We start from the raw sequence: 27,557 nt of genomic DNA, 5'->3' as shown, positions 1-27,557 counted from the left end.
GTAAATAAAGCTAAGTCAGGATAGGTAAAGTGGTACTGTACTATAAAGGGTTTCAAATGCCAGGCTAATGAATGCAAATCTATCATGGCAACATGATAATAGCAACAGCAATCACAATAGCAATAAACATTTATATAGCACAAATTATATGCCTATGCTAAGTACTTTACAATTACTATCTCATTTATCTTAGAACAACCCTGGGAGGCAGATACTATTATCGTCATTTTACAGATGAGACAAACAGAGGTTAATTGATTTGCTCAAGGTCACACAGCTATTAAATGTCTAAGGATAGATTTGAACTCAGGCCTTTCTAATTACAAACACTACCATTCCACCTTAAGAGGGGTTGAAAATTTCTCAACAGGAAAGGGAAGATTTCTGAACAGGAGGATGACAATAATACATAGGAAGAAAAGTCTGATGTGCACGAAAAGAATGAATCGCCAAGGTGAAGAGAAGAATCAAGATTCCTCTCCATTAAGGAGGTATTACAAGTCAAATCATCCATGTAGGTTGTATTAAACCTACACTGGGGTAATGACAATAGGAAGGAAAGAGAGATATTATACAGTTAGAAAAACAGACTCCATAAATAAATAGGAAAGAGAGAAGAGTCAAACACTAAAGTTTTGAACAGCAGGTAGGTGAATGGTGATATTTCTAACAAAAACAATGTAATCAGGTCATTATAGGCAAGAAGGTAGCACAGTAGATAGAGTCAGAATAATTCATCTTCATGAGTTCAAAGCTATGTGATCCTGAGCAAGATATTTCATCATTTGCCTCAGTTTCCTCATCTGTAAAATGAACTGGAGAAGGAAATGGAAAACCACTCCAGTATCTCTGCCAAGAAAACCCCAAATAGAATCATGAAGAATTGGACTCAACTGAACAAAAACAACAACAACAACAAGACACTGTATATTGTTAAGTACTAAACATGTATTATTTTGTATACAGTTATTTGTGTATACACAGAGTGGAAGGAATGTCAAAGCCTCTTCTAGTTCAACTCCATCACATTTCAGGGAGAGAAAAAAGGTAAAGGGAGATTAAGTGATTTACTTGAGATCACAAAGGTAGTAATTGTCAATTGTGGCTCCAGAGCCAGTGACCTTTCTATACTATACTATACTTCTCCATCACGTGGTGTGGTACTCTGCACACAGTAGGTGCTTAATGTATGTTGAATTGAAATTAATTGTACTGGCAACATAATGCCCAACAACACATTCCCTGGATTATGGGTCTTTTTATAGCACAGAAGCCAATTTTTCTTGGATTAGCATGAAACAGGAATTCTTGAGTCATCTCACTTTAGTCAGTCAGTCCACAAGTATATATATATTAAGTGCCTGTTATGGATCAGGAACAATCCAGTAATAGGCAGTACAAAGAAAAACAAAAACTCTTTTTTGCTCTCAAGAAGTTCATACAATAAGGAGCACAAACATGCAAACTATGTATAAACTAAATACATACAGGATAAAGATATTGATGAGAGGGAAGACCCTGTCAATGGGAGGTGAAGTATCTTGTTTGAGGAGCAGCAAAGAAACTAGTGTCACTGGATCACAGAATACTTGGAGAAGAGTAAGGTATAAAAGATGGGCAAGATCAGAGGGGGTCAGGTTATTAAGGGTTTTTAAAACAAAACAGAGAATTTTATATTTGATCCTAGAAGGGATGGGAGTTATTGGGTTCATCAAATGGAGGGATCATATAATCAAACCTATACTTTAGGAAGTTGTTGTTTGTCCATTTTTGAAGAGGACCAGTGACATCATGGATATGAATTAGATTTAAGTGAGACAAAGTTGCACAAAGTCATGGCCTCATTCTTTCTTCCAGAGTCATCTAAGTGAAAACATAAGTTAGGATGACTTGGCAATGACCTGAGATGTAGTGGATCACTTTAGTGTTTTTGATGTCTGACCAAGTTCTAAACACTCTACAGCACCTATTTCAGCCTCCTTTGTGGTTACTGAAAAATATTGTTTTCACCTGCCCATTCTGCCAGGGGAAGTCTTCATGTGCTTGAGGTAAATATTCTTCTGCTTCACGGATGGATTTGAGGCCCATTGGTTACCTTCAATCTAGTTTAGCCTATCTGCTAAGACAGTTTCACCAGGGTATGGCTATTACAATTTCTTGGAGCATAGTTCAGACCTCTAGTTTAGTAAGATTTCTTTAATAGCTTAGTAGAAGAGAGGATAGACATGAGGCAGAGAGATTAACAGAAGGTTATTGCAATTATCTAGCTGTGAAGTGATGAGGGTTTGCACTATGGTGATGGCAATATCAGAGGAGAGAAGAAAAAAATACAAGAAAAGGGGAAGGCTTGAGTGAGTTTGAGGTGCCTGTGGGACATCCATTTCAAAATATTAAATAGGCAGTTATAAATATGAGAGTGAAGGTCAACCTGGACATGTAGAGCTGGACAAATAGAGAATTCTCTACTTGGAGATTATTGAATCCATGGGAATTAATAAAATCATCAAGTTAAGTATAGAGGAAGAAAAAAAGAAGTCCTAGGACATAGTCTTAAGGGACACCCAACATTAGTGGATGCTACCAGGATGAAGATCCAGCAAACGAGACTGAGAAGGAATGTTTAGACAGGTATTCAATAGTTTTTCCTTTATCAGAAAATAAAAACAAAGAAAAAAATCAACCTTCCCTTGACCCTGACATTTCTTTAAGTAGTCATTTGTATCTTGCTCTTCAGTGTTAAACATTTAGGGAGAGTAGACCACACCTTGCAACCTTCACTTCCTCCCACCCTTTCACCCTTCACCATTTGGCTTCTATTTGTACCATTCTCCTTCATCAATAAAGAATCAAGTAGAGTTAATAGTTACCCAGATTTGACCAGACACTCATGAGTCTTCAGTACATCTTTTAGAAGGATGGTTCGAAGAGGTTCCCTGTCCTGGGAAGAGAGAAAGAATAAGGGGGGGAGTAAGTCCATTTATCTATACCCAAGAACCAATTGATACACTTTTTTCCCTTTCCTCACACAGGATCACCCAGAATTTTCTCTAATTCAGTGGCAGAGTCTCCAAATCTAGGTGGTATGAAAAGAATCAAAGTGCAAACTCAATCATGAATATGATCTCAGAAATTACTAGATTTCAGACCTGTGTGACCTGGAGAAAGTCATTTCATCTCTCTCCCTTCCATTTTCTCATCTGTAAAATAGAAATGTTGGACTACAGGAACTTTATGATTCTTTTCAACTCTAAATCCTATGATTATGAATATCTGACATGAATGGGAAATTTGAGAAGGTAAAAAATGACTCCTTTTGTAAATATGAGAAAGAAAGGAAACTAGGGATAGAAATCTATGTATTGGAGGAGCACATGAGAGAGAAAGTGAGACAATTTTTTTATGTTCATGCCTGTGATGATGTTGTAAGTATAACCCATGTACCTATAAGGTTTTTTTTGGGGGGGGTACATATAAGTTTATGGGGTTTTTTACAAGGCAATGGGGTTAAGTGATTTGCCCAAGGCACACAGCTAGGTAATTATTAAGTGTCTGAGACCAGATTTGAACTCAGGTCCTCCTAACTCCAGAGTTGGTGCTCTATCCACTGTGCCATTTAGCTGCCCCCATATGTTTATGTACATAAAAATGTACCCAGAAGACTAAAGGATTCTATTGCTGGGTCCCAGATCTACCACTACTCACCTGCTCACACTTAAAGTAGGAGAGGGAGAAATCATCAAGAGCAAAGAATCGACGTTTCCAGTTCTTTCTCTGAAATAGAAAAGAGATGGGTGTCTCTTTGTATATTGCTCCTTCTAAGGATCTTAGCTCATTTTGGCAGACTCTTAGGTACCAGTGTTACACAGCAAGATATTAGAAGTAGCAGTCTTGTAATTTATTAGCCTTGTAGCCCCGGGCATGTTATTTTATACTTTTATTTGCGTCAATTCCCTAATATGTAAGATGAGAATGATACTGGCACTTACCTCACAAATTGTGATGAGGATGAACTGAAATTATCTATTTTGCCTTGCAAATGTTAATAGGCTATACCAATGTTGGCTATTGTAATAAGCTAATAATAATTATTATATATAATTAATTGCAGATTTTAAGATTATAAGTGTTAATATTATGTTACTATTATTAAGTCCAAGATCATAGGGGTGTTTTGACTCTAAAACAAATTGGTGAATATTATCTTAAAAGACTACACAAATGTGAGAATGAGGAAGAGGAGGAAGATGGAGAAGAAAAGGAAAAAGAAGAATCCTTACCTGCCAAGGGGGATGTTGACCTTTTAGAGCATCAGTCTAATACTTTGAACAATTTGGGTAAAGAAATATCTTAAACAAGTTGACATCCCAGTCTAGTATTATTTTTCTCTCTTCCCACAAGGCCCTATGGTCCAGCAATTCAATTCAATAATCATTTATTGTCTGCTATGTGCAGAGTGTTGGGCAAAAGACAGTCCCTGCCCTCAAGGAATTTACAATCTAATGGGGGGAGATAACATGTAAACAAATATCTACAAAGCAAGTCAAATACAGGATAAATGGGAAAGCTTTGGAATTTAAAGTTTATTGAAGGTTTTTTTAGAAGGCAGGATTGTAGCTGGAGCTTAACAGAAGCTAGGGAGGTTAATAGTCAGAGTGGAGGAAGGAGAACATTCCAGACATTGGGGATTAAGGTATGAGAAGACTAGAAAGGTAGGAAGGGCCTTGAATGGCAGAACTTGACCCCAGCAAATATTAGCACTTACCACATTCCCCTGTTTCACACAGTAACCACTCTTAAGGAGGGGTGGCCCAGATGGGGCTCGGCAGCCTGAAGTAGGAATGTAGCTCTGAGACCTTCGGAGGATAGCATGATGGCCTGGGACACCTGTATCTGTCCCATCCCCGCCATTCTACAAGAAAACAACCCCAGGAATCAGAAGTTTTTCTTATCCCCTAAAACTCTACCTAACCTCTTTCCTCTTCTCCTACTCTAGTTAGATACTTGGATTTCCCCATAAGAACAATGTTTTCTCTAACTACCAAGACAAGACTATTGCCTCAGAGAGATCAATCAGAGCTGGTAAATCAGGAAGGAGCAGAGGGGATTCTAATCAGGAGAAGTGTGTGTGTGTGTGTGTGTGTGTGTGTGTGTGTGTGTGTGTGTGTGTGTGTGTGTGTGTGTGTTTATGTATATTTATATAATTACACATGTATGTATGCAGTTATACATATATTTGCAAGCATGTCTATGTGAATATGTGTATGCACATATAGCCCAAATTTGCATCTTTATATTCTAACCACTGGAGGGCAGGATAGAGAAGAGAGGACAAGGTGACAGATAAGAGGGTGAGAGGAACTCAGTACACATCTTCTCAGCTTGGCCCTTTTTTCTCTCTCCTCAATCTCACATGGTGCTAGGAACTCGTCTAATATGGTACTAAGTACTATTAGTCTGTTGTAGCTAGGTTGTACAATAGATAAGAGTACTGGACATGGAATCAGGAGGCTTGGGTTCAAATTCTCTCTCAAGATTCTTACTAGATATATAACTTTGGGTAAATCACTCAATTGTAAAGTGGGGATAATAACACCCATCTCCCAGAGTTGTTATGAGGATCAAATGAGATAATATTTGTAAAGTACTTTGCAAAGTTTAAATTGTTATATAAATGCTAGATTTGTTATTGCTATTCTCATATTTGATTTCACGGGCTACATTCTTAACATAGCAATTAGGAGCAAAGGACAAGTATTTTCTCTCTGTCACCAATGTAGAGTCCCTCTATCTCTGCATCCCCACCAATGATAGCAATTTCATGGCAATCTTTTTCCAGGTACTTGGGAATACTTTTAAAGGTCAGGGTTCTCTCGTCCACAAATACTATCTATAACTGCTCTAAATCCTTAATCCAAGACATAACTCAAGACATATGTCTTTGCATATGTCACATCAATGACACCATACCCTTTGTTTTCCCAAACAGGAGCCCCATTTCCACTCCCCAATCCATTATACCTGGTTGATGGGTGTGTGTACCACAACCCCACCAATGATCTCTGTCTTATATGCCACCTGTAGTTTTTTTTCTAGAGGTTGAGAAATTGCTGGGCTCTTGGCAACCTCAGTAGCCAGGGGGAGGCTCCCCACTTTGGGTACCTGGAAGAAGAGGAAGCATGGAATGTTTCAGTATAGAAGATGGCAGTAATTATCAGAACTGGGGCTCAATGGCAGAATGGGGTCATCTATCTATTGAGTTCATTGCTCTTTGGATGACAACTGCTTCTAAGGTACACAGAGAATAGGGTAAAACAAGTCTTTGAAGATTGATGATTTCAGAAGCAAATTGCAAATTGAATCTGCTATGGGGAATACTTTTGAAGAGCCCTGGGTCCTATCAGCAATAGGACTTACAGGCTGGCATTCCCAGCAGTCTCACCAGTGACTCAGTTTTTGCATCTGAATACAGGAGTATCAAGCCATTCCTGTCCCTATATATATTCCCTCCCACTCAATCACCTCATCTACTTATTATAGAGTTCTGTCTGGGAGAAGGGTCTCTGCTTCTCTTTGGTAGTTAGGAAATTATATTTGATTAGGGTCTGATCTTCCAAGAAAGAGTTCATCTCTAACATCCCTCTCCTAACCCCTTTGCCTCAGTTTCCTCATCTGTACAATGAAGCACTAATAACCTACAGCCCAGAGTAGTTAGGAGGATCAAACAAGACAACATAAGTGAAATGTTTTGCAAACCTTATAGTACTATATAAGTGATATTACTTATTATCCTTATTATAGTTTGACCTCTAGACTGAACAGTCTTTTACCTGAGCCTACAGGATAGGCAAAAACCAAAATAAATGAAATTGGGAATCTTTAACAAGACAGCTACAGTCTCTATCCCAAGGAACTTGGGTGTGAAAGAGTAGAAAAACTGAGCTGATTCTTGCCCTAAGCACTCAATTAAAATACACCCAGAAATCTCCCCCAAGAGACCACCTCCTGAATAGAGGCACAGGAACTCCAATCAAAGTTTTAGAAAAAATAGGCATTCTTAAAAGTTATTATGAGGTTGGAGCACATTGAGCAAGTAAATATCAGCACAGGCAGCCTATGCATTTCATTAACCCTATCCAGTTAGAGAAGTTCTTGCATATCTATCTTCAATTGGCATTGAACTCAGACTCTGTTCTTGCTGACTGTTAAGTTCAGCCCCTAATTTCTATGGATTCTCATGTGTAATAAATTAGCATTTGAATTTATACTATTATGGGTATCCAGGCTCATAAAATTTCAGAATGGGAAAGGACCTCAGGTTTTCTACACCTAAATGGGTATATCCCAATAGCCATTAAATCTCTGCTCAAAAGCTCATTAAATCTTTGCTTTAATGATGAAATCCCCACTACCTCCTGGGGTAGGTAGTGTACTTTGGATAGCTCTCATAGCTTAGGAAGCTTTCTCTTCCTTCAAGTTGAAACCTATCTTTTCTCAACTTCCACCCATTGTACCTAGTTCTTCTACCTCTCTTGATTCAAAGTAATCAATATTACCTATGCCTTCATTCAAATTTTTAATAAAAATGTCTAACATGAGTAATATATTTTATATGTTTGTACATAAATAATGTATGTCAAATTGCTTACCATCTTAGGAAAGAGGGAGGGGATGGAAAAAATTTGGAATTCAGAATTTTATGTAAAAAAAATGGATGTCAAAAATTGTCCTTTGGGCAGCTAGGTGGTGCAGTGCATAGAGCATTGGCCCTGGAGTCAGGAGTACCTGAGTTCAAATCCGACCTCAGTCACTTAATAATTACCTAGCTGTGTGACCTTGGGCCACTTAACCCCATTTTGCCTTGCAAAAAAAATTGTCTTTCCATGTATCTGGAAAAATTGTTACCTACTGGAAAAAAGGAAATTTTAAAAATGTTTAAGAGGGAAAACCCTAAGACAGATTCTAGAAGAACTTCACTGAAGACCTCCCTTCCAAATTTACATTAATCCATTAATAGCTATTCATTGGCTTCAATCATTCCACTAGTTTTGAGTCCACTTAGCTATGTTAACATCTAGCTCAAACCTCTTCATTTTGTTTATCAGCATAATAAGGAAAACTCTGCCTTGCTGAAGTCCAAGTATCCTTGTCTCTGACATTTTTGCTCTCATTCCTTGGTTCTCATCTTAAAATACCTGTATTATAAACTGGGCAAAAGCCTTGCAGAAAGAATGGGTCTCTGATACCTGAGGTATACTCTATAGTTCCTCCTTTCTAAAACAATCCCTAAGTCCCATCCTCCTTTTTTAACCCAACCCCTTAAAAAAAAGTAAATCAGCATAACTCCACTCACCCTTCCCCTAACCCCTTAATGTTGAACCTCTGGAAGTTGAACTAACTTAGCTGGTCTAATACTTAGAGAGGAGATTAAAATAATTCCCAGACCACTTTTCTACATTCCCCTGAGTTATGACTAAGTGTCACAGGACCTTTAGCATGGGTAGGCTTTATTCTAGTTTCTTTCATTGGTTCCATAAGAAGCAACCCTAGAAAATAGAATGGAGAGCAAATGTAAACTGGGAGAAGGGCTGTAACCTAAGTGGAAGAAAATATGCAGGGAGCAGTGTCATGAGCGATGTTAGCTTTCACAGAAACAAACTTAGAAAAAAATTTTGGTTTTTGTTCCTGACTGTCAAATCATCTAAAGGAAGCCAGGAAGCAATCACCAGGATCTTTAGAATACTGCTTACTCCAGACTAAAAAATAAGAACATAGGAAAGTTCTTGTTTGCTATCCTGAGAAAGCTTTAACTCTGGTTCCATAAATTTCTTATGGCTCTCTCAACTAAAATAATTTCACTGACTAAAAGTACAGTAGAAATAAAAAAGAGAGGTCCAGGAGGAAGTCACTTCTTCAAGGTCACATAGCTAATCAAGGGCAACCCAATGCCTGGGCCATATGTTTTCCCAACTTTATCACAGGTACTAGATTTGAGGCAGGTGGGAGTTCCAGAGTTTTAAGGGAACCTTTACTATATATAGTCCCAGGATATGAGAGGTCTTTTGACTAGGAGCCATTTCTTTGAAGAGAAGCTGGAGATGAGAAGGTAAACAGTTAGGTAGAGTCAGCCACCAAAGATGCAGGAACTTTTGGGGAGAGAGAGAGACAGACATACACACAGAGAGAGACACAGAAAGACAAAGAAAGACACAGAGAGATAAGAGACAAAGACAGACAGGGAGGACAGAGTCAGACAGACAGACAGACAGAGAGGAGCAATAGTGCCTGAGGGCAAGTAGAGAAAAAGTCATGATTTCAAGAAATAAGAATTTCCAAGATGTTACAAAGATGGAAATTTGGAAAGTCAAGTGAAATTGCCTTGGGATAGATGGACAAAGCTAGTCCAAAAACCTCAGCCTCATTCAGTGAAGGATGAGTGAGCCTAAGTCCTGAAATTGCTTTCAAGAGAGCTGTTTTGATAGAGGATTTGATGCAGATTGTGATAGTCTAATATCACCAGTGTTTTCCCACAAGATGGGTTAGGTCCACCCCTCCTTTAGTTTTTCCTAAAAAATAAATGAGAGAAAGCTGTCCCTGATATTTGATTGGCCCTTGCCCACTTTGGCACAGCTTCCTTTACTTGAGGGCATGAAAAAGCTTGGACAACATGTAGTCAGAGTCAGGCTAAAGACCATGCAAGTCACTATGTCTTTCATTATATCACTACATGATGACATTATAACTAGATACATTTCCAAATGGAGATGAAGAGGGAGTTGTATCTAGAGAAGGTATGTACCAATCTAATCTCATGGCACATCTTGCTATTTTAGATGAAATGAAATGAAACCTCCTTTGGAGAACTGTTCAATGACTTGTTAATGCTTCTTTTCATCCCAACATTAAACCTGACCTGAGAGGGCTATCATAAGAGATGATTCCAATACAGGGTATTCTCCCTGTTAGGACTATCAAAGGCATAGGCTTAGTGGAACTTCAAAGGCAGTTTCCTCTTTGTAATGGAGGAGTACCCTTAGTTTATCCATTCTGCTGACCTTGAGTGAATCATTTAACTTGAGTTTCAATGTCTTCATCTAAAAAATTGTGCTCTTTAACCCAACCTTCCAGCTCTATTGCTATTATCCTATAATCTCTCATGATATAGTGGTTGCTATTAAAAAGACACCCATAGAGAATTACCTGCATTTCTTAGTTTGGGGTCCCTTCCACTGTATAACTTTCAAAGCCCTCAGGTGAATAATTGACTAATCTAGGCAATTCTTAAAATACCATATACTCAGCAGCAGAGATATATTTTAATTGAAATAACTCAGTGTCTTCTGGAATCATCAGATTCAGAGTGAGAAAAGATCTTCAACACCATCTAGCCCAGTCTCCTCAAGTTAAATGATAAACAGTAAAGATCAAAATGAGGAAGAGAGTTGCTTAAGGTGCATAAGCATTTAGGAGCAGAACTGAAGATCAGACCACATGAGGGCATGTTGAAGGAACTAAGATACTTAGCTTAGGAAAAAAGGAGCTTGGATCACTGTCTCCAAGTACTTGAGGGTCTGTCATATAGAAAGTGAATGAGCCTTGTATTGCTTGGCCCCAGGGGAAAGAACTGAGAATAACTCATGGACATGGACATGGCAAAGAAGGAAATTGAGTTTTGAGAAAAGCAGGCATGTATTGGGAGCAGGTTTCAACAGGCTCAGAGCCTATTATTAAAATTTCTATGTTAATGTTTAAACCTTGGAAAAGCAAATGCTTTAAATCAGGCTCTCATTTATTATTTCTTTTTATTGGCTATAGATATGTGTGAGAAAGTGATGGAGAAAATGCAAATATTGCAAATTAAATTGAAAAGTGCATCTTGTGCTCTGAAGATCTGGTTGTTCAATGTTTAACAATAAAGTCCTGGATATAAGGGTACATACACTTTCCTAACAACTAAGACCATTCAAGTAGACAATGTCTTTAATGTTGTACCAGAAGGACCTACAGGAGGTGTGAACCTCAAAATTCTCTTCAGATCCTGAGGTTTTATGATACCAGGAAACCCTTCTAAGAGAACTTATTTGTAGAGAGACAGGGGAGAGAAATGTGTCTAAGCATACATTTGATGGTTAAAGAATTGAGTGTTAACCTTCCTAAACTGAACACTAAACACATTCATGAGTAATACAATTAGAAAATAGAAAGTCTGATAGTATTAAGGTAAAAGTTCTGACACCCACAACACAGACAAGCTTTCCAGTATACATCAATACACACACATATTCGGCGATATATTCCCTCTCTCTGTCTCTCCTACTCTTGTATGAGAATACTCAAAGGAGTTATGATTTTGTCAGCATTGGGGGAACTCCCTCTATCAAAGCAGGGCAGATTCAAAACCCTTCTAAGTCTTAATAATCTTAATGAATCTAAAACCCAGAGTGAGCCACTTCAGCCTCTCCTTCCTCCATTAGGTCCTTCCCTGAAACTTACAAATATGTCCAAACCTTTCCCATCCTAAAATTAAAATAAAACAAAAAAAAAACCCAAACTAAATTTGATCTAATGATTCCAGCTAGTTTTAAATTCATATCTTTTTATCTCATTCATGACTAATCTTGAGAAAACTATCTAGACAAGGTGCCTTCACTCCTCCTCCTACTCTTTTCTAAATCCTCTGCAAACTGGTTTCCAACCGCATGGTTCAACTGAAACAGATGTCTCCAAAGTTACCAGTGATCTCTTAATTGCCAAATGTAATGAACTTTTCTCAAGACTCATCCTTCTTGACCTTGCTGCCTTTGATACAGTAGTTCCTTCTATTTTCCTGATACTCTCATTCCTAGGTTTTTCATACATGATACTCTCCTAATTTTCCTCTTACACATCTGATCACACTTCAGACTCCTTTGCTAGCTTCTCTATGTCATGCTCACTAACCATGGATGTTCCTCCAAGACTCTGTCCTGACTTTGTCCTTTTTTCTCTGTAATCCCTCACTAAGTGATCATTAGTTCTCATGGGTTCAATTATCATCTCTATGCAGGTGTTTCTCACATCTATATAATCAGCCCTAGTTTCTCTACTGATCTCTCTCTTGCGTCACCAACTGCCATTTGTACATCTCAAATTGGATGTCCCCAAAGGCAAAAAACTCAACATATTCAAAACAGAACTCATTATCTCTCCCCCCAAAATATCACCCATTCTGAACTTACCTACTACTGTCAAGGATATCACCATTCTCCCACTTAGCCAAATGCATAAACTTAGTCATAGCATCCATCTTCAGAACTCACTACACATATCTAATCTGTTGTCAAATATTGTTTCTTTATATATTTTCACAATGCCTGCACATGCATGGTCCCTTTTCTCCACTCACATAGCCACCGCACTCCTTCAGGTCATCATTACCTTACCTCGGAAAGAAGAGGTACAAAAGACACAAAAGGATATTATGGTAGCCTTTTAATTAATCTCCTCTCTCCCCCCACTCCAATTCATTTTCTACTCAGCTGTCAAAGTGACTTACTTAAAGAATAGGTTCAACTATGCTACTTTCCTCTTCATTAAACCTTAGTGGTTCTCTATTATCACCTGCTGGATCACATATAAAGTCCTCTGTTTGGCATTCAAAGCCCTTTGCAATTTGTCTTCTTCCTCCCTTTCCAATGTTCTTACACTTGAGTCTCTTTCATTCACTCTCAACAACTAGCCACACTGATCTTCTTACCCTTCTACAAGCACACTATTCCTTCTCCTTTGTCAGTGCCTTTGCCCTGGCTGTTCCCTATCCTTGGAAGGCCCTCCTTCCTCACCTCAGCCTCTCAGATTCTCTGGTTTTCTTCAAGACTCAGGTGAAATTTCATCTTTTTTAGGAGACCTTCCCAAAGCCTCTCCAGTCACTAATACTTTCCCTCTGAAACTTCCTCCATATTACTCTGCATATCAATCCTGTACATAACTTGTTTGTATATTGTATTCCAATTAGAAAGTGAATTACCTGAGCTCAATTTTTCCTTTCTTTGTATGCCTACCACCTACATGGTATCTGTCACATAAGTGCTTTGCAATTGGGTTTTCCTTTTACCAAGCCCAGGGAATTATCTCCTTCACCAGACTACATCATCTTCTGATCCTGTTACATGTCTCAAAATATTTTCTTGGAGGATTCTTCTACATGCAAATAGAGGAAGATAACATGAACCTAGAGTAGTCACTCAAGGTTCAGTGAGTTTTCTAAAGGAAGCACCTTTAAACCACAAACTGCCTTTGTTGTTGCTCTGGTCTCATCTACAAAATGCATTTGGCCAACTTGAAGAGAGAGGAGGAGAAAGAGTACAACTTTTTTCCTATTCCTGTCTCCTACGCTTCACTCTTCACTTTTAAATATAAATAAAGTACTTTGTAATCTGTGAAGTTCTCTATAAAAGTTGGCTACTACTATGGTGTTACCATACTTTGAACTTGAGTTATCCTAGAAATTACTTAAAATATAACTGACCATAAGCCTTCCTAGGAATCCTGAAGTGATCCTACCACAGAGGGGACTCCCATGAATTTTCCTCTGGCTGGAGCTGAATCTCAAACTCTCAGTTCAACTTGTGGTCAGTCAGTCATGGTTCAAGAATAGCTGGCTGGGAACTAGGAGGGAAGGTCAGTTGGGAAAGTCCCTACCCATGACCAAAGTTCTTTTCTGGATCAGTTAGACCCTGATTGGGAAAAAAAGGTTCTTTTGCTTATACCAAGATGGGAAAGGAACCATATACATACCGTGATCTTGCTGGCTTGGTTCAATGCATCTACCCAATCCTTCAGGTCTTTCTGGTCATTGGCTTGTAGAAAATAACGCTGAGAAAGGGCATTGATGACTGTAGGCAGGCAGGAAACAAGACAAAAAGAAAATCAGCATTCAGCATTCAGGCAACAAAAAAGATGCTGAACCCATCTTTGAAATGAGGTTGCATGGGCTCCAAAATGCAGAACAGACAAATTTCCATGACACCAGGATACTCTGAAGAGGGTTCAGGGATGAAAAAGCTATTACTACTCTCTCCTCTGCTCTAAAAATGCCAAGTACTCCACTTTCCAATATGCTGACCTTCATCTATGAAAATGATCGATAAGATACACCCTTAGATTCCTTTTCCAAGAGAAGTAATGGATTTATGATGAGATATCCTCTTTCTCTTAACCAGTATCCCTCATTATCAGTAGCATTTTAACAAGGGGTGGTTAGAATGTAGTTACTTATGAAATAAAGTCCAAATCCAACACATGATACTGAGTTTAGAAGTGGCATGTTTTAAATGACTGAATTACCCAGGTCTATTTTGGCTCAATAATTTATTTATGAGCTCCCTGTGGGTCTTGTTTAGCTAGACTTTCTATAGAATCCAGAGTCACTTCCAACATTTTTGAGTTATGCAATAAAAAAAAGTCTGAATGACAAATATAGGATTGTGTTTTAAAATAAATTGTATTGATTCTTTTTGTTTTGACATTATAATCATTTCCAGAAATGAGTTATTCTGTCTTCTACCCCACTCCCATTCCCATCAAAGTTGAGCCCTCTTTGGGAGCAAAGGAAAAAATGAAGCAAATGAATATAAAGCAGTAATCATATCTGACTATATATATACTACATTCTGTCCTAATAATACTTTGCCTCTCTGCTAAGAATGAATCATACTTCTTAGTCTGTTCTCTGGGACCACTACCATTTTTTGGGAGCCTCAGATTCCAGTTTCCTTTTAGTGATCTTTTCCTTTGTATTGCTGTCACTGGACAATCACTAAATTGTGCTTATTCAGTAATGTGAAATTATTCTAGGTAGTGGGAGGAAAGAGGTTAATTTATTTACTTTATAATACTTCAATGCTTTATGATTTCTTCTGCTGATATGGACTGTGATTCCTCCATGCCTCAATAAACCTGGTGGTCAGTCATCTGTTGTTGATGAGACTGAACTTAGTAAGGATGTTCTTCAGATAACAATCTGGCACTGGCATATACTGAAAGTTCTTTCAACTTGTAGGAGTTTACAGAACCCTGGTATAGCAATCAGGAACCCATGGTTACCTCCCTGCCACAGGGAAGCATCTGCTCTAGTTAGGCTTTAGTAAATGTGACTTAAACAGGAAGGAAGGAAAATCCCATGGGTTAGATAAAGAATGCAGAGCCACAAGACAAATAGACAACAGGAACCTTGGCTGCTAATTTTGTGTACCAATTGCAGATTTAAAGTAGGGAGGGACCTGAGAAATCATTCAAAGTCTCTCCTTTCATTTTTTGTTTCAAACCCTCATTTTGCAGATATAAAACTAAGGTCTGAAGAGTCTAGTGACTTATTGCTGCCTAGGTAGGAAGTAGAAGAATCAGGATTCCAACCTAAATCCTGTTGTTAAATCCAGTAATTTTTTTCTCCACTGTTTCTCATTTTTCTCCTCTCCTCCTTGCCACCTGTTACTGTGATGTTCACATAGTGAGCTCCTAACCCACTATGTCAATGCTGATTGAGATTTGATTGCTATGATATCCTTTGGAATTGGCCAGATCAATAACAATAGCATCCAACTTGCCAACAGAAACATGAAACATGACTATCCCTTGAATACCTGAGGTCCCATATTAAGAATCCTAGAAACATACATACATACAGACTCATGTAGGTATGTATGTGTATTCATATTTATATCTATGTCTATATATCTAAATTTTATGATCAGTTATTTCAATAGTGTCCAACAAACACTTTGTGACCCCATTTGGGATTTTCTTGGCAAAGATTCTGGAGTGGTTTGCAATTTCCTTCTCCAGTGCCTTTTACAGACGAAGAATTCCAAGGGATAAGTGACTTGTCCAGGATCGTATAGCTAGTAAAAGTCTAAAACCACATTTGAACTCATCTTCCTGACTCCAGACCCAGTGCTCTATTTAATGAGCCACCTCACTGCCCTACAGAATATGGATATTTTATTCTAATCTTCTGGGACCAGGAGGATTGAAAAGTCTATGGTTGGGGGCAGCTAGGTGGCACAGTGGATAGAGCACTGGCCCTGAAGTCAGGAGTAACTGAGTTCAAATGCAGCCTCAGACACTTAATAACTACCTAGTTGTGTGGCCTTGGGTAAGCCACTTAACCCCATTGCCTTGCAAAAACCTAAAAAAAAAAAGTCTATGGTTGGAGTAATTCTTCCTGGGAGGAGGGATTCTGAAGAGAAGTCAGAAAGACCTGCATTCAAATTCTGTCAGCAACATTAGTAGTATGATGATAGGTAAGTCATAAACTCTTTCAAGCTTCAGATAATACTTGCAATTCCTCACTCATAGAGGGTCAAATGAGATAATATACTTTTTTTGTTTGTTTTTGTTTTTGCAAAGAAATGGGGTTAAGTGACTTGCTCAAGAACACGCAACTAGGTAATTATTAAGTGTCTGAATTCATATTTGAACTCAGATTGTCCTGATTCCAGGACTGGTATTCTATTCAATGTACCACCCAACTGCCCCTGAGATAATGTACTCTCTGTGAAGCACTTAGCTAATTTGTAAAGGTCAGGTATTAGTATCATCTCTATAGACTTGAGAGATCCTGCTGTGACTACAGTCATATGGAGCACATACATACACACAGACACAGACAGAGTCACAGACACACACACACACACACACACACACACACACACACACACACACGAAAGCTCATTGATCTCAGAAACACAAGGCAACTTCTGCCACTCAATAACTGCGTGTCTTTGTACAGGTCACTACCTGTCTCAGGTTCCACACAGTAAAATGAGTGGAGTGGACAAAATAATTTTGAAAGTACCTTTCAGTTTGAACAGTCTATGGTGATCCCATAGACACACTCAAAGCTGACTTGCCATGTGGTCACAGGACTGTTACAATGCAGGAAGCAATTATGAGAACCAACAAGAATCCCTTCCCCAGGGAAGTATACTACTTACCAAAGCAAAATGGAGTTTTTGGTTTCTGTTTTGGAGTGGCTACATTCACCTAAAAATAAAGATATATATCATATATATAAATCAGAGACATTTGTATATAAATATATAATATAATATAAAGTCAAAGAAGAAGAGAGGCAGAGACAGAGATAGAGGTAAATATAGAGACAGAGAAGAAGGAAAGAGAGAAAGATGGAGAGATAGACAAAAAGAGAAAGTGATTACAATGGAAAAGAGAGAGAGAGAGAGAGAGAATGATGAAGACAAAGAGAGAGAGAGAGAGAGAGAGAATTTATACATCTATCAGTTTCCTGAAAAAATTTTCAAAAGCTAAGCAGCCCACTAAGACTGGCCCCCAACTCTGCATTGGCTGCACCTACACTTACTAATACATGAGCCCCATAAATCTCAGATTCATATATAACCAAGGAATGAAGAAAGTAATCCATCATCATTGTTCTTCACTTTTAGGTTGGCTGCTCTTGATATGGATCCAAACCACTTATTTGTAGCATATTTAAAGAAGTTATGATCTATATTAACATCAAGATTTCCTTAGTCACACTTCCCAGCTCTATGTGTACTCACAGCTGCCAGGATCTCTCTAGCTAAAAAAAGAAAACAGTTTGGTCAGGGTCTGAGGGCTTCTGCTACCACATATGTGCACCCTGAAGGTTTTAATGATCAGATCTGAACTCAGTCATCTCAATTGCCTCTCACTTTTTCCTTCCAGGCAAAATCATTCACTTACTTGTTCTGCTTGGCCACATCCTGGGGTTGATTCATCTGTGATAGGAACCAACTAAGGAGCTTATTCTGACTTGGAATGTCAGTTCATTGAGCACAGTGTCTGGCCCAGAGCAAGACCTTAATAAATGTTGATCAAATGATTATGGCAAGGACAACTTGAGTCTGTGTCACTGTATTTTGGAATTGCTTATATTAACCACCCATTGTCTGGGCTTGACTTTTGGTTGACAGCATGCTCCCTTATCTTGTCTCTGTTCTGTCTGGCTTCCTTACTCTCTACTTTACCTTGATAGCAGGTTCACTTTCCTTATTTCTAAAATGGAAATGATCATATTCTCACTATCTATCTCACAGGATTACTATAAAGCTAAAAACATAATAGAGATCTAAGTTATTCATAAACTTAGCACTTTTGTCTAGTTGAAACTCTGAGTCACTTGATTGACACAATGGATTCCTCTATGATGTTAAAAGTGAATAGTTGGAAAGAGCCCTGGATTTGAAATCAAGAGACTTTGGTTCAGTTTAAACCTCAGTTCTGCTGCTTCTTATCTGTATGATCTTGAGCAAGTAACTTCCTCAGTCCATAGTTCAGTTTCTTCACGTATAAAATGAAACAGAATTGGATGAATCACCTTTAAGGTCCCAACTAAGCCTAGACTTAAATGGGATTCTCAGATTTCACCAGCCTGTTTGGTTAGAAACCAATGGTTGCGGTCATCTCCAGTGGCTTGTGATGACTTCTTGTTGCTGGGTTACCACCTTACATCCCCAGCTTAGCTCTCCCAGTCCAGGCTTACTGTTCTTATTTTTATAATCCTAATATGAGACTGAATCTAGTCCATACTGTCAATGGAAAGACCATTACCACGACTTGAACTCTAGTTTATTAGTTTATAATATTTGCTTGTCTCTGAGAGATCAGCATCCATCTCTGTACCAGGAAACCATTGTTTTCATGGTGCTCTGATAGCAAATGGAATTTCTTTAGCCATCCAATTAATTAGTCAAGCTGCAGGATGAGATTTGACCAGTATGCAATTTATGGGGAATCACTAGGGAGCATGCTACATGCAGTTCATAATCCTCATGAGTTCATCCCAAACCAGATTAAAAAATAGTTGAGAAATATTTAACAAAATCAATAAAAATAAAGTAAAACAAAATCAATAAAATAAAATAAAAAATCAATAAAACAGAACTCATTAATATGTAGAATTTCTAAGTCAATTGGCAACCTCCTGGGATTCTTATAGCATGTGGTTTAGTAGCCCTCTTTTCTATTTGTTTGATATACTGCCAATAGAAGACTGATACTTTCAGTCAAGAACATGGTCATCTTCATAAGCAACAGTAGTTGTATTTGTCAAAGGTCACCCTGGAAGGGCACCCCACCAATGGGGAGGAGAGACTTGGGGGGAGATATGGGAATTGGGTGGGGTTCCCCTAAAATATGAAATAGAAAAGGCCATTCCATGGTGAGCATTCTCTAGAGCTCACTCATATCAGATAGAAACACAGACCACATGAAGGAACAAACTTTTCTATGCATGTTGCTGCAAGAGCTGACTCCTCCCAGTCAGTCCTTGGACGGAAGTAGAAATGGGATTGCCACAGAAGAGAAGGCACCACCCTGCAATCTGTGATGAGACTGAACAGTCCTTGTGCAGGGATATTCTGACTCTGTTACGGTTAGCTGGCTGACTATCCCACAGAACCAGTCTTAAAAGTAGATAAAGTATAAAATCATACTGTACTTAGACAGCTATATAAAATTGTTCCCTGCCATGGGGAAGGGGAAGGGGAAGGAGGGTAGTAGAAAGGAACTCAAAAACTTGCAAAAGAATGAATGTAGAAAACTACCATTGTATGCAATTGGGAAAAAAATAAATAAAATTACAAAAAATAAAAACATACAGTTACACTTACGGAAGGAATGGATCTGAGAGATCCTCTAACCTAATATGTTTTACAGATGAGGGAACAGGGACATGGAGAGGGAAAATGATTTTCCTGAAGTCTCACAGTCAAAGAGAAGATGAGGGACTCTCAGTTCAGAGCTTGTTCAACCTGCTTCCTAGAGTTACCCATACTGAGATTTGAAGAATACTGGGAAGGTCACATGCTTCAAAATCTCTCTCTTACTACCTGTCCTTGTGCTTTCTTTTAAGAATTATCTTTCCATGGTGTCCTACAATAAATAAGGCATTAACTGAACATTTTGTTATGTGGATGTTATGTCATAAGACACAAGAAATTTCAGTGAAATCTGGAATAGCTGTATGGACTAATGCAGTCTACAGGGAGTAATTGATAACAATAACAGCATTGTGAAGGCCAACAACTTGGCATGATGTTCCATTTCTTATTATTGTAATGATTAACCAGGATATTGGGGACTTAACAAGATCTGTGCAACCTACCTCCTTACCAGAAATGGACCAAAAAAAATTATCTTCCAAAGTAAAAGTAGGAGTAATACTCTATCAATTATCATATAACACTTTGAGAGGTAGGAATGAAACTGGGAAATGGTTAGCAGTTAACAGAAGCCACTGAAATGGGTCTCAGGACTGATCTATAAAGGGAGGCAGAGAAAACAGGGGCAAGAGGAAGGAGGCATTGAAAGGCTATCAGAGGCAGATTTCCATTATTTGGAAAGATCACTAAATTTGAACGCAGGAGAATTATGTCCTTGTTCAAACTCTGTCCTATGCGACCTTGGCAAATTTATTCCTCAGTCCAGCTTCTTTATCTATTTAAGAAAAAAGGGAGTTTTTTTTTAAATCTCTAAAATCCTTACAGCTCTAAGATTTATTTTGTGAGAGTATGACACTATTTCACAAATTTTGCTGAGGACAAGTCCTGCTGCCAGGGATGTCAAGGGGTGATCGTGATCAAATCACTTCACTTTGATTTGTTTTTATTTCAAAATAATCCAACATCTGATGAAGAATAGGGTCCACAAACATGGTCACAGATATGCTGTGTACAACAAGCCAGGCAACCTTGGCATCTTAGTTGTCTATGACTGTCAAGAAAGGGAGCAACTTCTTTCTGAAACATTCTGGAATCCTGAACCCAACAGGAGTTATTCAGATTCCCTTTGTCCAGGGTAAACGTATATTACTGTCCCAGTCATTTAAGTTGTGTTCATCTCTTTGTGATACCATTCGGCAAAAATACTTAAGTTGTTTGCCATTTGCTTCTCCAATGCATTTTATAGATGAGGAAACAAGTGATCTGCCCATGGTCATACAGTTAGACTAGATTTGAACTCATGAAGATGGCATTCCATCCACTCTTACTACCTAACTGCCCCTATACTTAAGGGCTCACATAGTCAAGGATATTTTCTGGGACCCAGAGAAACAAGTTATAGGGTTTTTCTCTCTTTAGAGGAATGGGAATTCAAACTGTAGCACTCACTCTGCCCTGGAGGTTCCTATTCAAAACCAGAGTCAACAAACACCACATAATAGGGAGTTTAAAGGATCAGTGATTCAGCAGAATGGTACATGGGCTCTAGGGTCAAGAAGACTTGGGTTCAAATCCCCCTTTTACTACTTGAATAACTTTGGGCAAGTCATTTTATCTCCCCTTGTCTCAGTTTCCTCAGCTATAAAAATGAAGAGGTTAAACTAGATAGACGGCTTCTAAGATCTTTTTCAATTCTAAATCTTATGATCCTAAACTTTTCCCTTCCTGGAAGCCTCAGTGATTTGATCATTGATCATGACTGATCAGGAGCTCGCCTTAAGCCCTCAAGTATTGTCTATGGAGTGTAGAAAGATCTCATAGGAGGTATGCCTTTGCCCTTTGCCCCCATACCCCTCCCTTTAAATAAACCACAGTGCATGGAGGGGGTTAGGGGAAGTGAATAGAGGGTTTGGGGAGCTTCTGTTCACTCCGTGGCTGACCACGAGAGCCACAATTCTAACCATGAGGGGGTACATACTGTACATTGCATTTCAGTCTCCCCTCCCCAAGCTCCTTATCTCTGCCTCTAATCTGTATGTCTCTCAGATGCTACCCTGAACCTTCCTTTTTTTGACTTTCTACTCAGGTCCAATCACATAGCTTCTTGCTTTCTACCTATTTATACTACCTCATGCCTGAGGTCTAAACTGTTAGGAATTCCTCCCTCTAAGCCTCATGCACTCATTTATTTTTCTCTCTGTCTCTATTTCTCTGCCTATCTGCTTTCTCTCTATAACTCAACTCTCTTTTCCAGACCAGCTGAGACCAATAACTGGTTTCAGCTCTGAACATAAAAGCTGACATACTCATTACAGGAATGACTAAGAGTCCTGAGCCAAGCCTCAGTCTCTGAGCCCTCTGGGTGAGCTGGAAGGGGGGGTGGTATGAGGACTTCCAGAGTCCCTTGAGCTTCTCAGTTCCTCCTCAAATGCATGGAGTTCCTCTTTCTGGGTGGATGATGAATTCCCCTAGCAGGGCTGATCACCATAGGTGCTTGCCACACTGCAGGGCCCCTTAAAGATGCTTCTTCACTCTGGTCCTCAGCACCAGAGCTACTGCTATTCAACTCTCTGGATGAACTGGATTAGGCTACTAGTCTGTCTGCCCACCTCCAACATCAGCTACTATATCTTTTCTAATACCTAGGGTGTCTCAACTTGTTCTCCACAGCTGGACCTACTCCAAATGATTTGTCAAATACCTGTGGAAAGTCCAGTAACTGGTATGTGGTCAGGTTTCAGTTTTAATTTGCTTTTTAAGAGTTTTCTTTTTTTCTTCCTTTTTAGATTTCATTTAAAGTGTTGTTCCTCCTCACATAAACACTTGGTCTCTGAAAGAGCTAGGGTCTGGACCAGATAAGCAAGACGAATACCAGCAAAGGGAGCCTCCATTATCACCTCCCCACCAACTTCAATCTAGACCTTCCTAAGGTCTAGACAGAATCTCCTAAAACAAGCTCAAACTGAAATTTGGTCAGAGATGGAATGGGGCTAAAAGTGAAAAGCTGACCTTAGGATTGTCCATCAAAGAAGTCCCTATTACCAATAAAGTCTCATTACCACATTTGACCATTCAGAGGAAGGAGAATGTCTGTTACCCACCCCTTCTCATTCCCCAAACTCTGCTATTCTCAAAGGACTCAGCACATCAGAGTCATAGAATTTTTGACCAAATTTAGATCTCAAAACCTACTTAGAGGGCATGAGTCCCCAGAGCTACAGAATACGTTACCTTGGAGATGTAGGTCAATGGCAAAGATCCAACAACTCCTGCTCCAATTGCCAGGTTCTGAAAGAGAATGTTAGGAAAGGTTTAAGGTTTGTTTGTTTGAAGAAAAGGTAGTCTGATGTTTCACACAGAATACAAATCAGAAGATGTAGTTCCTTTCAAACTTTGAACAAGTCAACCTAATTGCTGTCTTCTGTCAACCCTTCAGTCATAGTCCTAAGTTTTTTCCAAAAAAAAACAAAGGGGGGGGGCATAGTGGAATAGAAAAGGAAGAATATTTGATTTGAAGTCAGAGAAGTTGTGTTCAAATTCCAATTGAGTTGTTTTCCTAACCTATCTGTATGACTTTGGACAAGTCACTTCTCTCCCTATTGAGGGCCTCAGTTTCCTCTTTAAAATGAGTCAGATAGGGGCAGCTAGGTGGCACAGTGGATAAAGCAATGGCCCTGGAGTCAGGAGTACCTGGGTTCAAATCCAGTCTCAGACACTTAATAATTACCTAGCTGTATGGCCTTGGGCAAGCCTTGCAAAAACCTAAAAAAAAAAATAAAAAGAGTCGGATAAAATAAACTGTAGAGTTGAGGTTGAGAATTTCCCCTAATTTGTCAACACAGGCATATTTCAACTCAAATACCTTATATGAAAATATGAATAAAATTATTCATTCAACCTACAATGTGGTATGATGGAAAGCAAAAAAGTCAGATTATCATCTGAAAAATACTAGGTCACTTAAATTTTTAGAACATGTTATCTCATTTGAATCTCACAAAAATCCTAAGGTAGATATTATTATTCCCATTTTATAGAAGAGGAAACAAATGAAAAAAGGTTAAGGCAAGCTGCCTAGGTAAGCTGTCAAGTGTCTGAGTGAGGATTTGAACACAAATCTTCCTGACCCTGAGGTTCAACAATAACCACCATCTTCTTCTATAGGGTAAAGGTAAAAGAATTCCTTAAATCCTACTGTATAATTCATAACAAAGTCCCTGGACCCTGATCTGGACAGAGAATGTCCATAAGATGGGTAAATGTGAAAGAATGTCAATATTATTTCAGTACCAGTTCAAAGATCTTCTGTTGATATCTCTTGTATGTTGTTCAGTAGACTAAAGAGATTTAGGTAATACTCTGAACTTTTACCATTAACCAATGGACCTTGGTCAAGTCATTTAACTTGGTCAAGTTTTCTTATCTATAAAATGAAGACAACTGGCCTTGAGGACCACTGGCAAAGATTTCATATCTAAAGTTCTATAATTCCATGCATCTCTGAGATGATATATGCCTAGAGGACCTTATTCTACAGGAACTATTGTAGGTTCACATGTTCACACAAGGCAAAACTATTGTTACCTTGCAGTTTGTTCAGAAGAGACCTGGAAAATCAACTAAGTCTCTAGAGTCCAAAAGACAAAGTGGTTCTTATTTTGTTTTTATTTTTGCCAGAGGGCAAGATAACTATAAGCCTGTATTTAACTATCATTGAGGTTGTTGATTTAAGATTCCCCCATTAGAGGCAATGATCCTTCAGATCCCAGAACATCAATGAGTCCCAGAGACCAAAAATAATTTGCCTAAAGTTCCATAGGTTATCAGAGGTAGAAAAAGAATTAGAATTCAGATCTCCTGACTATCTCATCAACTCACCAAACCTTAGGCAGGGGTGCAACCCATGTTGATCTGGCAATGCACTTCAAGAAAGGACTTGAAATTCAATAAAACTAGGAGTTTTTAGAGGTGAATTAATTCAATTCTTGACTACATGTAGTCCACTAATATTATAAATATCCAAATAGCCTTTGGCAAAAAAAAAAAGTTTCCCCACCCCTGCCTTAGAGGAGTTGAAGAACAGAGCTTTTCCATACCTGAGATCATTGCCAACTACTGGTATTTACTTCATTGATAACCTACTTGGAGTCTTGTAAGGAACTATAGGAACATCTGTTTAAATATAATAGCTCTTGAAAATGTATTGTGTAATTTAACATAAAAAATTTATTTGGATATTTTAAAAAATTAGACTTCTTTTGAAGAGTGAAACATCTTGGAGAATTAAGCTTTTTGGTGGGTGAGGAATGGGGGTTGGAGTGGAGAAGAGAAGACCCAAGATTTCCCCCTCCCAAGGGAAATTCCAATTAGGCACCTCACTTCATCATTTCAGATCAAGCTTTTCTTTGCAATTTATACCTACAGACTAAGCTTCAAAGAAAAACATAACTTTTTCATAAGAGCAATTAAAACTCAAAGTAAATGAGGCAGGCCTTTAAATAATCAGCTTAAAATTAATATAACAATTGAAATGAGAGCAACAGAAGCAAGAATTGAAAAAGAAAAAGATCTATGAAAGAGAGACTTGGGGGGGCAGCTAGGTGACACAGTGGATAAAGCACCGGCCCTGGAGTCAGGAGTACCTGGGTTCAAATCTGGTCTCAGACACTTAATAATTACCTAGCTGTGTGGCCTTGGGCAAGCCACTTAACCCTTGCAAACCCTTTTTGCCTTGCAAAAAAAAAAAAACCTAAAAAAAAGAGACTTGGAAATAAAATTAGCAGCTTAGTACAAGAGGTACAAAAATCTTACCCATATAACAAACTGCCTGAATATTAGAATAAACATAAATTAATGGTTCCATGAGAAAACAAGAAATATTAAAAACAAAATCAAAAGAATAGGGGAAAATCAGAAGAAAAGGTAAGATATCACTTGACCTTGAAAATGACTCAAAAAGAGATAATTTAAGACACTGTACTTCAAGAACTCATTTAAGGAAATTACCTGGATATATTAGAACCCAGATAGCAGGGTAAAAATGGAAAGAATCCATCTATAACTTCCTGAAAGAAACCTTCAAATGAAAACTCCTAGAAATGTCACAGTTAAAGTTTGAAGTCAAATAAAAAGCCAGAAAGAAAGGATGTAAGTACGAAGGAACTACAGTCAGCGAATTTCTTTCAAGGTTTGTTTTTCCCCTCCAGGATTATGCTCAGCTTTGCTGAATGAGATATTCTTGATTTTAAATCTGTATTTTTTGCCTATTCTGATATTTTACTTCATGCTATTCTTTTCTTTGTAGTAGGTGTTGCTCAATTTTATGTCTCTAAACTCATTTGATATTTGTGATCTAAAAACAGCAAACTAGTAGTTGAACTCACACTGTTCATATTGAATATCACATCTGAATGACTTTCCATAGTATTAGGAAAGTTAGGAAGAGAGGGGAGAGCTTTGAAAGGGGGAAGAAAGGGGAGATGATGCAATCATGTTTGAACATGTTGATTTTTAGATGTCTATCCAATAGGCAACTGGAAATGTGAGGCTAGAGAGCAAGAAAGAAGTTTGAGCTGGACAAATAGATCTGAGAATCATCAGATATTGAGATGATAGCTGACTCCATGAAAGCTGATGAGGTCATCAAGCAAAATTGTTGAGGGAGAGAAAAAGGACTCAAGACAGTACCTTGGGGGACATTCATAGTTAATGGGATTGATCTATAAGGCTTTGAATGTCTTAGAGGCATTACTCAATAAGCCAGTGTTTGAACAGTAGGATTATGGTTCATAAGATCCAGTAAGAGAAACAGAGATGGAACTATTAGACAAGTAGAAGAACCAGAAGAGAATAGTTGTCATGAAAACTTAGAAAGAAAAGAATATCAAGTAGGTGACTGACAGTGTCAGTAACTATAGAGTCATCAAGAAGGATGAGAATTCACATGTTCAAAAAATATATGTGTGTGTGTGAATTATTTATATATCTTGGATACCATAGTGTGTGAATATGTTCATTGTTTATATATCCTGAATATCAAACTCTTATAAGAGAAATTTGATACAAAGATTTGTTTTTCCTATTCCACAGCTTCCCTTTATATCTAAGTGCCTTAAATTTTGTTTGCACAGCTTTTTAATTTCATATAAATAATATCTAATGTATCTTTTGTAAATGCTTCTAACCCTTGTTTGGCATAATGTTGTTGGAATTGAATTAATATCAATATTTTGGAAAGCAACTTGGAATTATGCAAATAAAGTATCACTAAAATTCTATATCCTTAGAATCAGAGATTTCATTACATAACATACCTCAAGAAGGTCACTGATAAGAAAATAGTTCTCATATACATCAAAAAATTTATGGTAGCACTTTTTAGGATAGCAAGGAACTGGAAACAAAGTAGATGCCCATTGATTGGAATGGATAAACAAAACATAGTGTATGCATGTAATAAAATAACAATTACTGTGCTATTAGAAATAATAAATGTAGTGAACACAAAGAAACACGAAAAGATCATGACGCAGAGCAAAATAAAAAAAAACCAAGATAACAACATATGAAAAGACTATATCAATGCAAATGGAAAGAACAACCACAAAAAAAAATCAAGTTAATATTGCAAAATTATAAGCAAGTATGACTTCAAAGAGAGATATGAAAAGACACCCTGAACTCTACCTCTCTGCAGAGGTGGAAAGTCCAGGAGTGTGGTATGTTGTAGATATTTACAGACTTTTTCAATGTATAGATCAGTTAACCTGACTTTTTCCTCTTTTTTTTTCCTCTTTTTTTTTTTTTGGTCTTTAAAAACAGGCAGCTAAGGAATATAATGATTACAGTGCTAGGACA

At 38.1% G+C, this 27,557-nt stretch overlaps 1 protein-coding gene across 5 annotated transcripts in view; it reads right to left on the bottom strand.

The window, feature by feature from the left end:
* PLEKHA2 (pleckstrin homology domain containing A2) overlaps positions 1 to 27,557 on the bottom strand; it is a 200,981-nt gene that overhangs the window by 15,564 nt on the left and 157,860 nt on the right. For all 5 annotated transcript variants that reach the window (XM_074208915.1, XM_074208917.1, XM_074208919.1 and 2 more), the window contains 7 exons: positions 22,932 to 22,988; positions 16,971 to 17,019; positions 13,774 to 13,871; positions 6,019 to 6,159; positions 4,763 to 4,909; positions 3,703 to 3,771; positions 2,868 to 2,938 (listed from right to left, as the gene is read on the bottom strand). In XM_074208915.1, coding sequence (XP_074065016.1) covers positions 2,868 to 2,938; positions 3,703 to 3,771; positions 4,763 to 4,909; positions 6,019 to 6,159; positions 13,774 to 13,871; positions 16,971 to 17,019; positions 22,932 to 22,988 — 632 coding nt within the window. The remainder of the gene's footprint in view (positions 1 to 2,867; positions 2,939 to 3,702; positions 3,772 to 4,762; positions 4,910 to 6,018; positions 6,160 to 13,773; positions 13,872 to 16,970; positions 17,020 to 22,931; positions 22,989 to 27,557) is intronic.

The sequence above is a fragment of the Macrotis lagotis genome, chromosome 1 (genome assembly GCF_037893015.1).
Source record: "Macrotis lagotis isolate mMagLag1 chromosome 1, bilby.v1.9.chrom.fasta, whole genome shotgun sequence".
NCBI classification, from domain to species: Eukaryota; Metazoa; Chordata; class Mammalia; order Peramelemorphia; family Peramelidae; genus Macrotis; species Macrotis lagotis.
The sequence above is the reverse complement of the archived record's forward strand: the minus strand, read 5'-3'. Positions and strand labels throughout refer to the sequence as shown.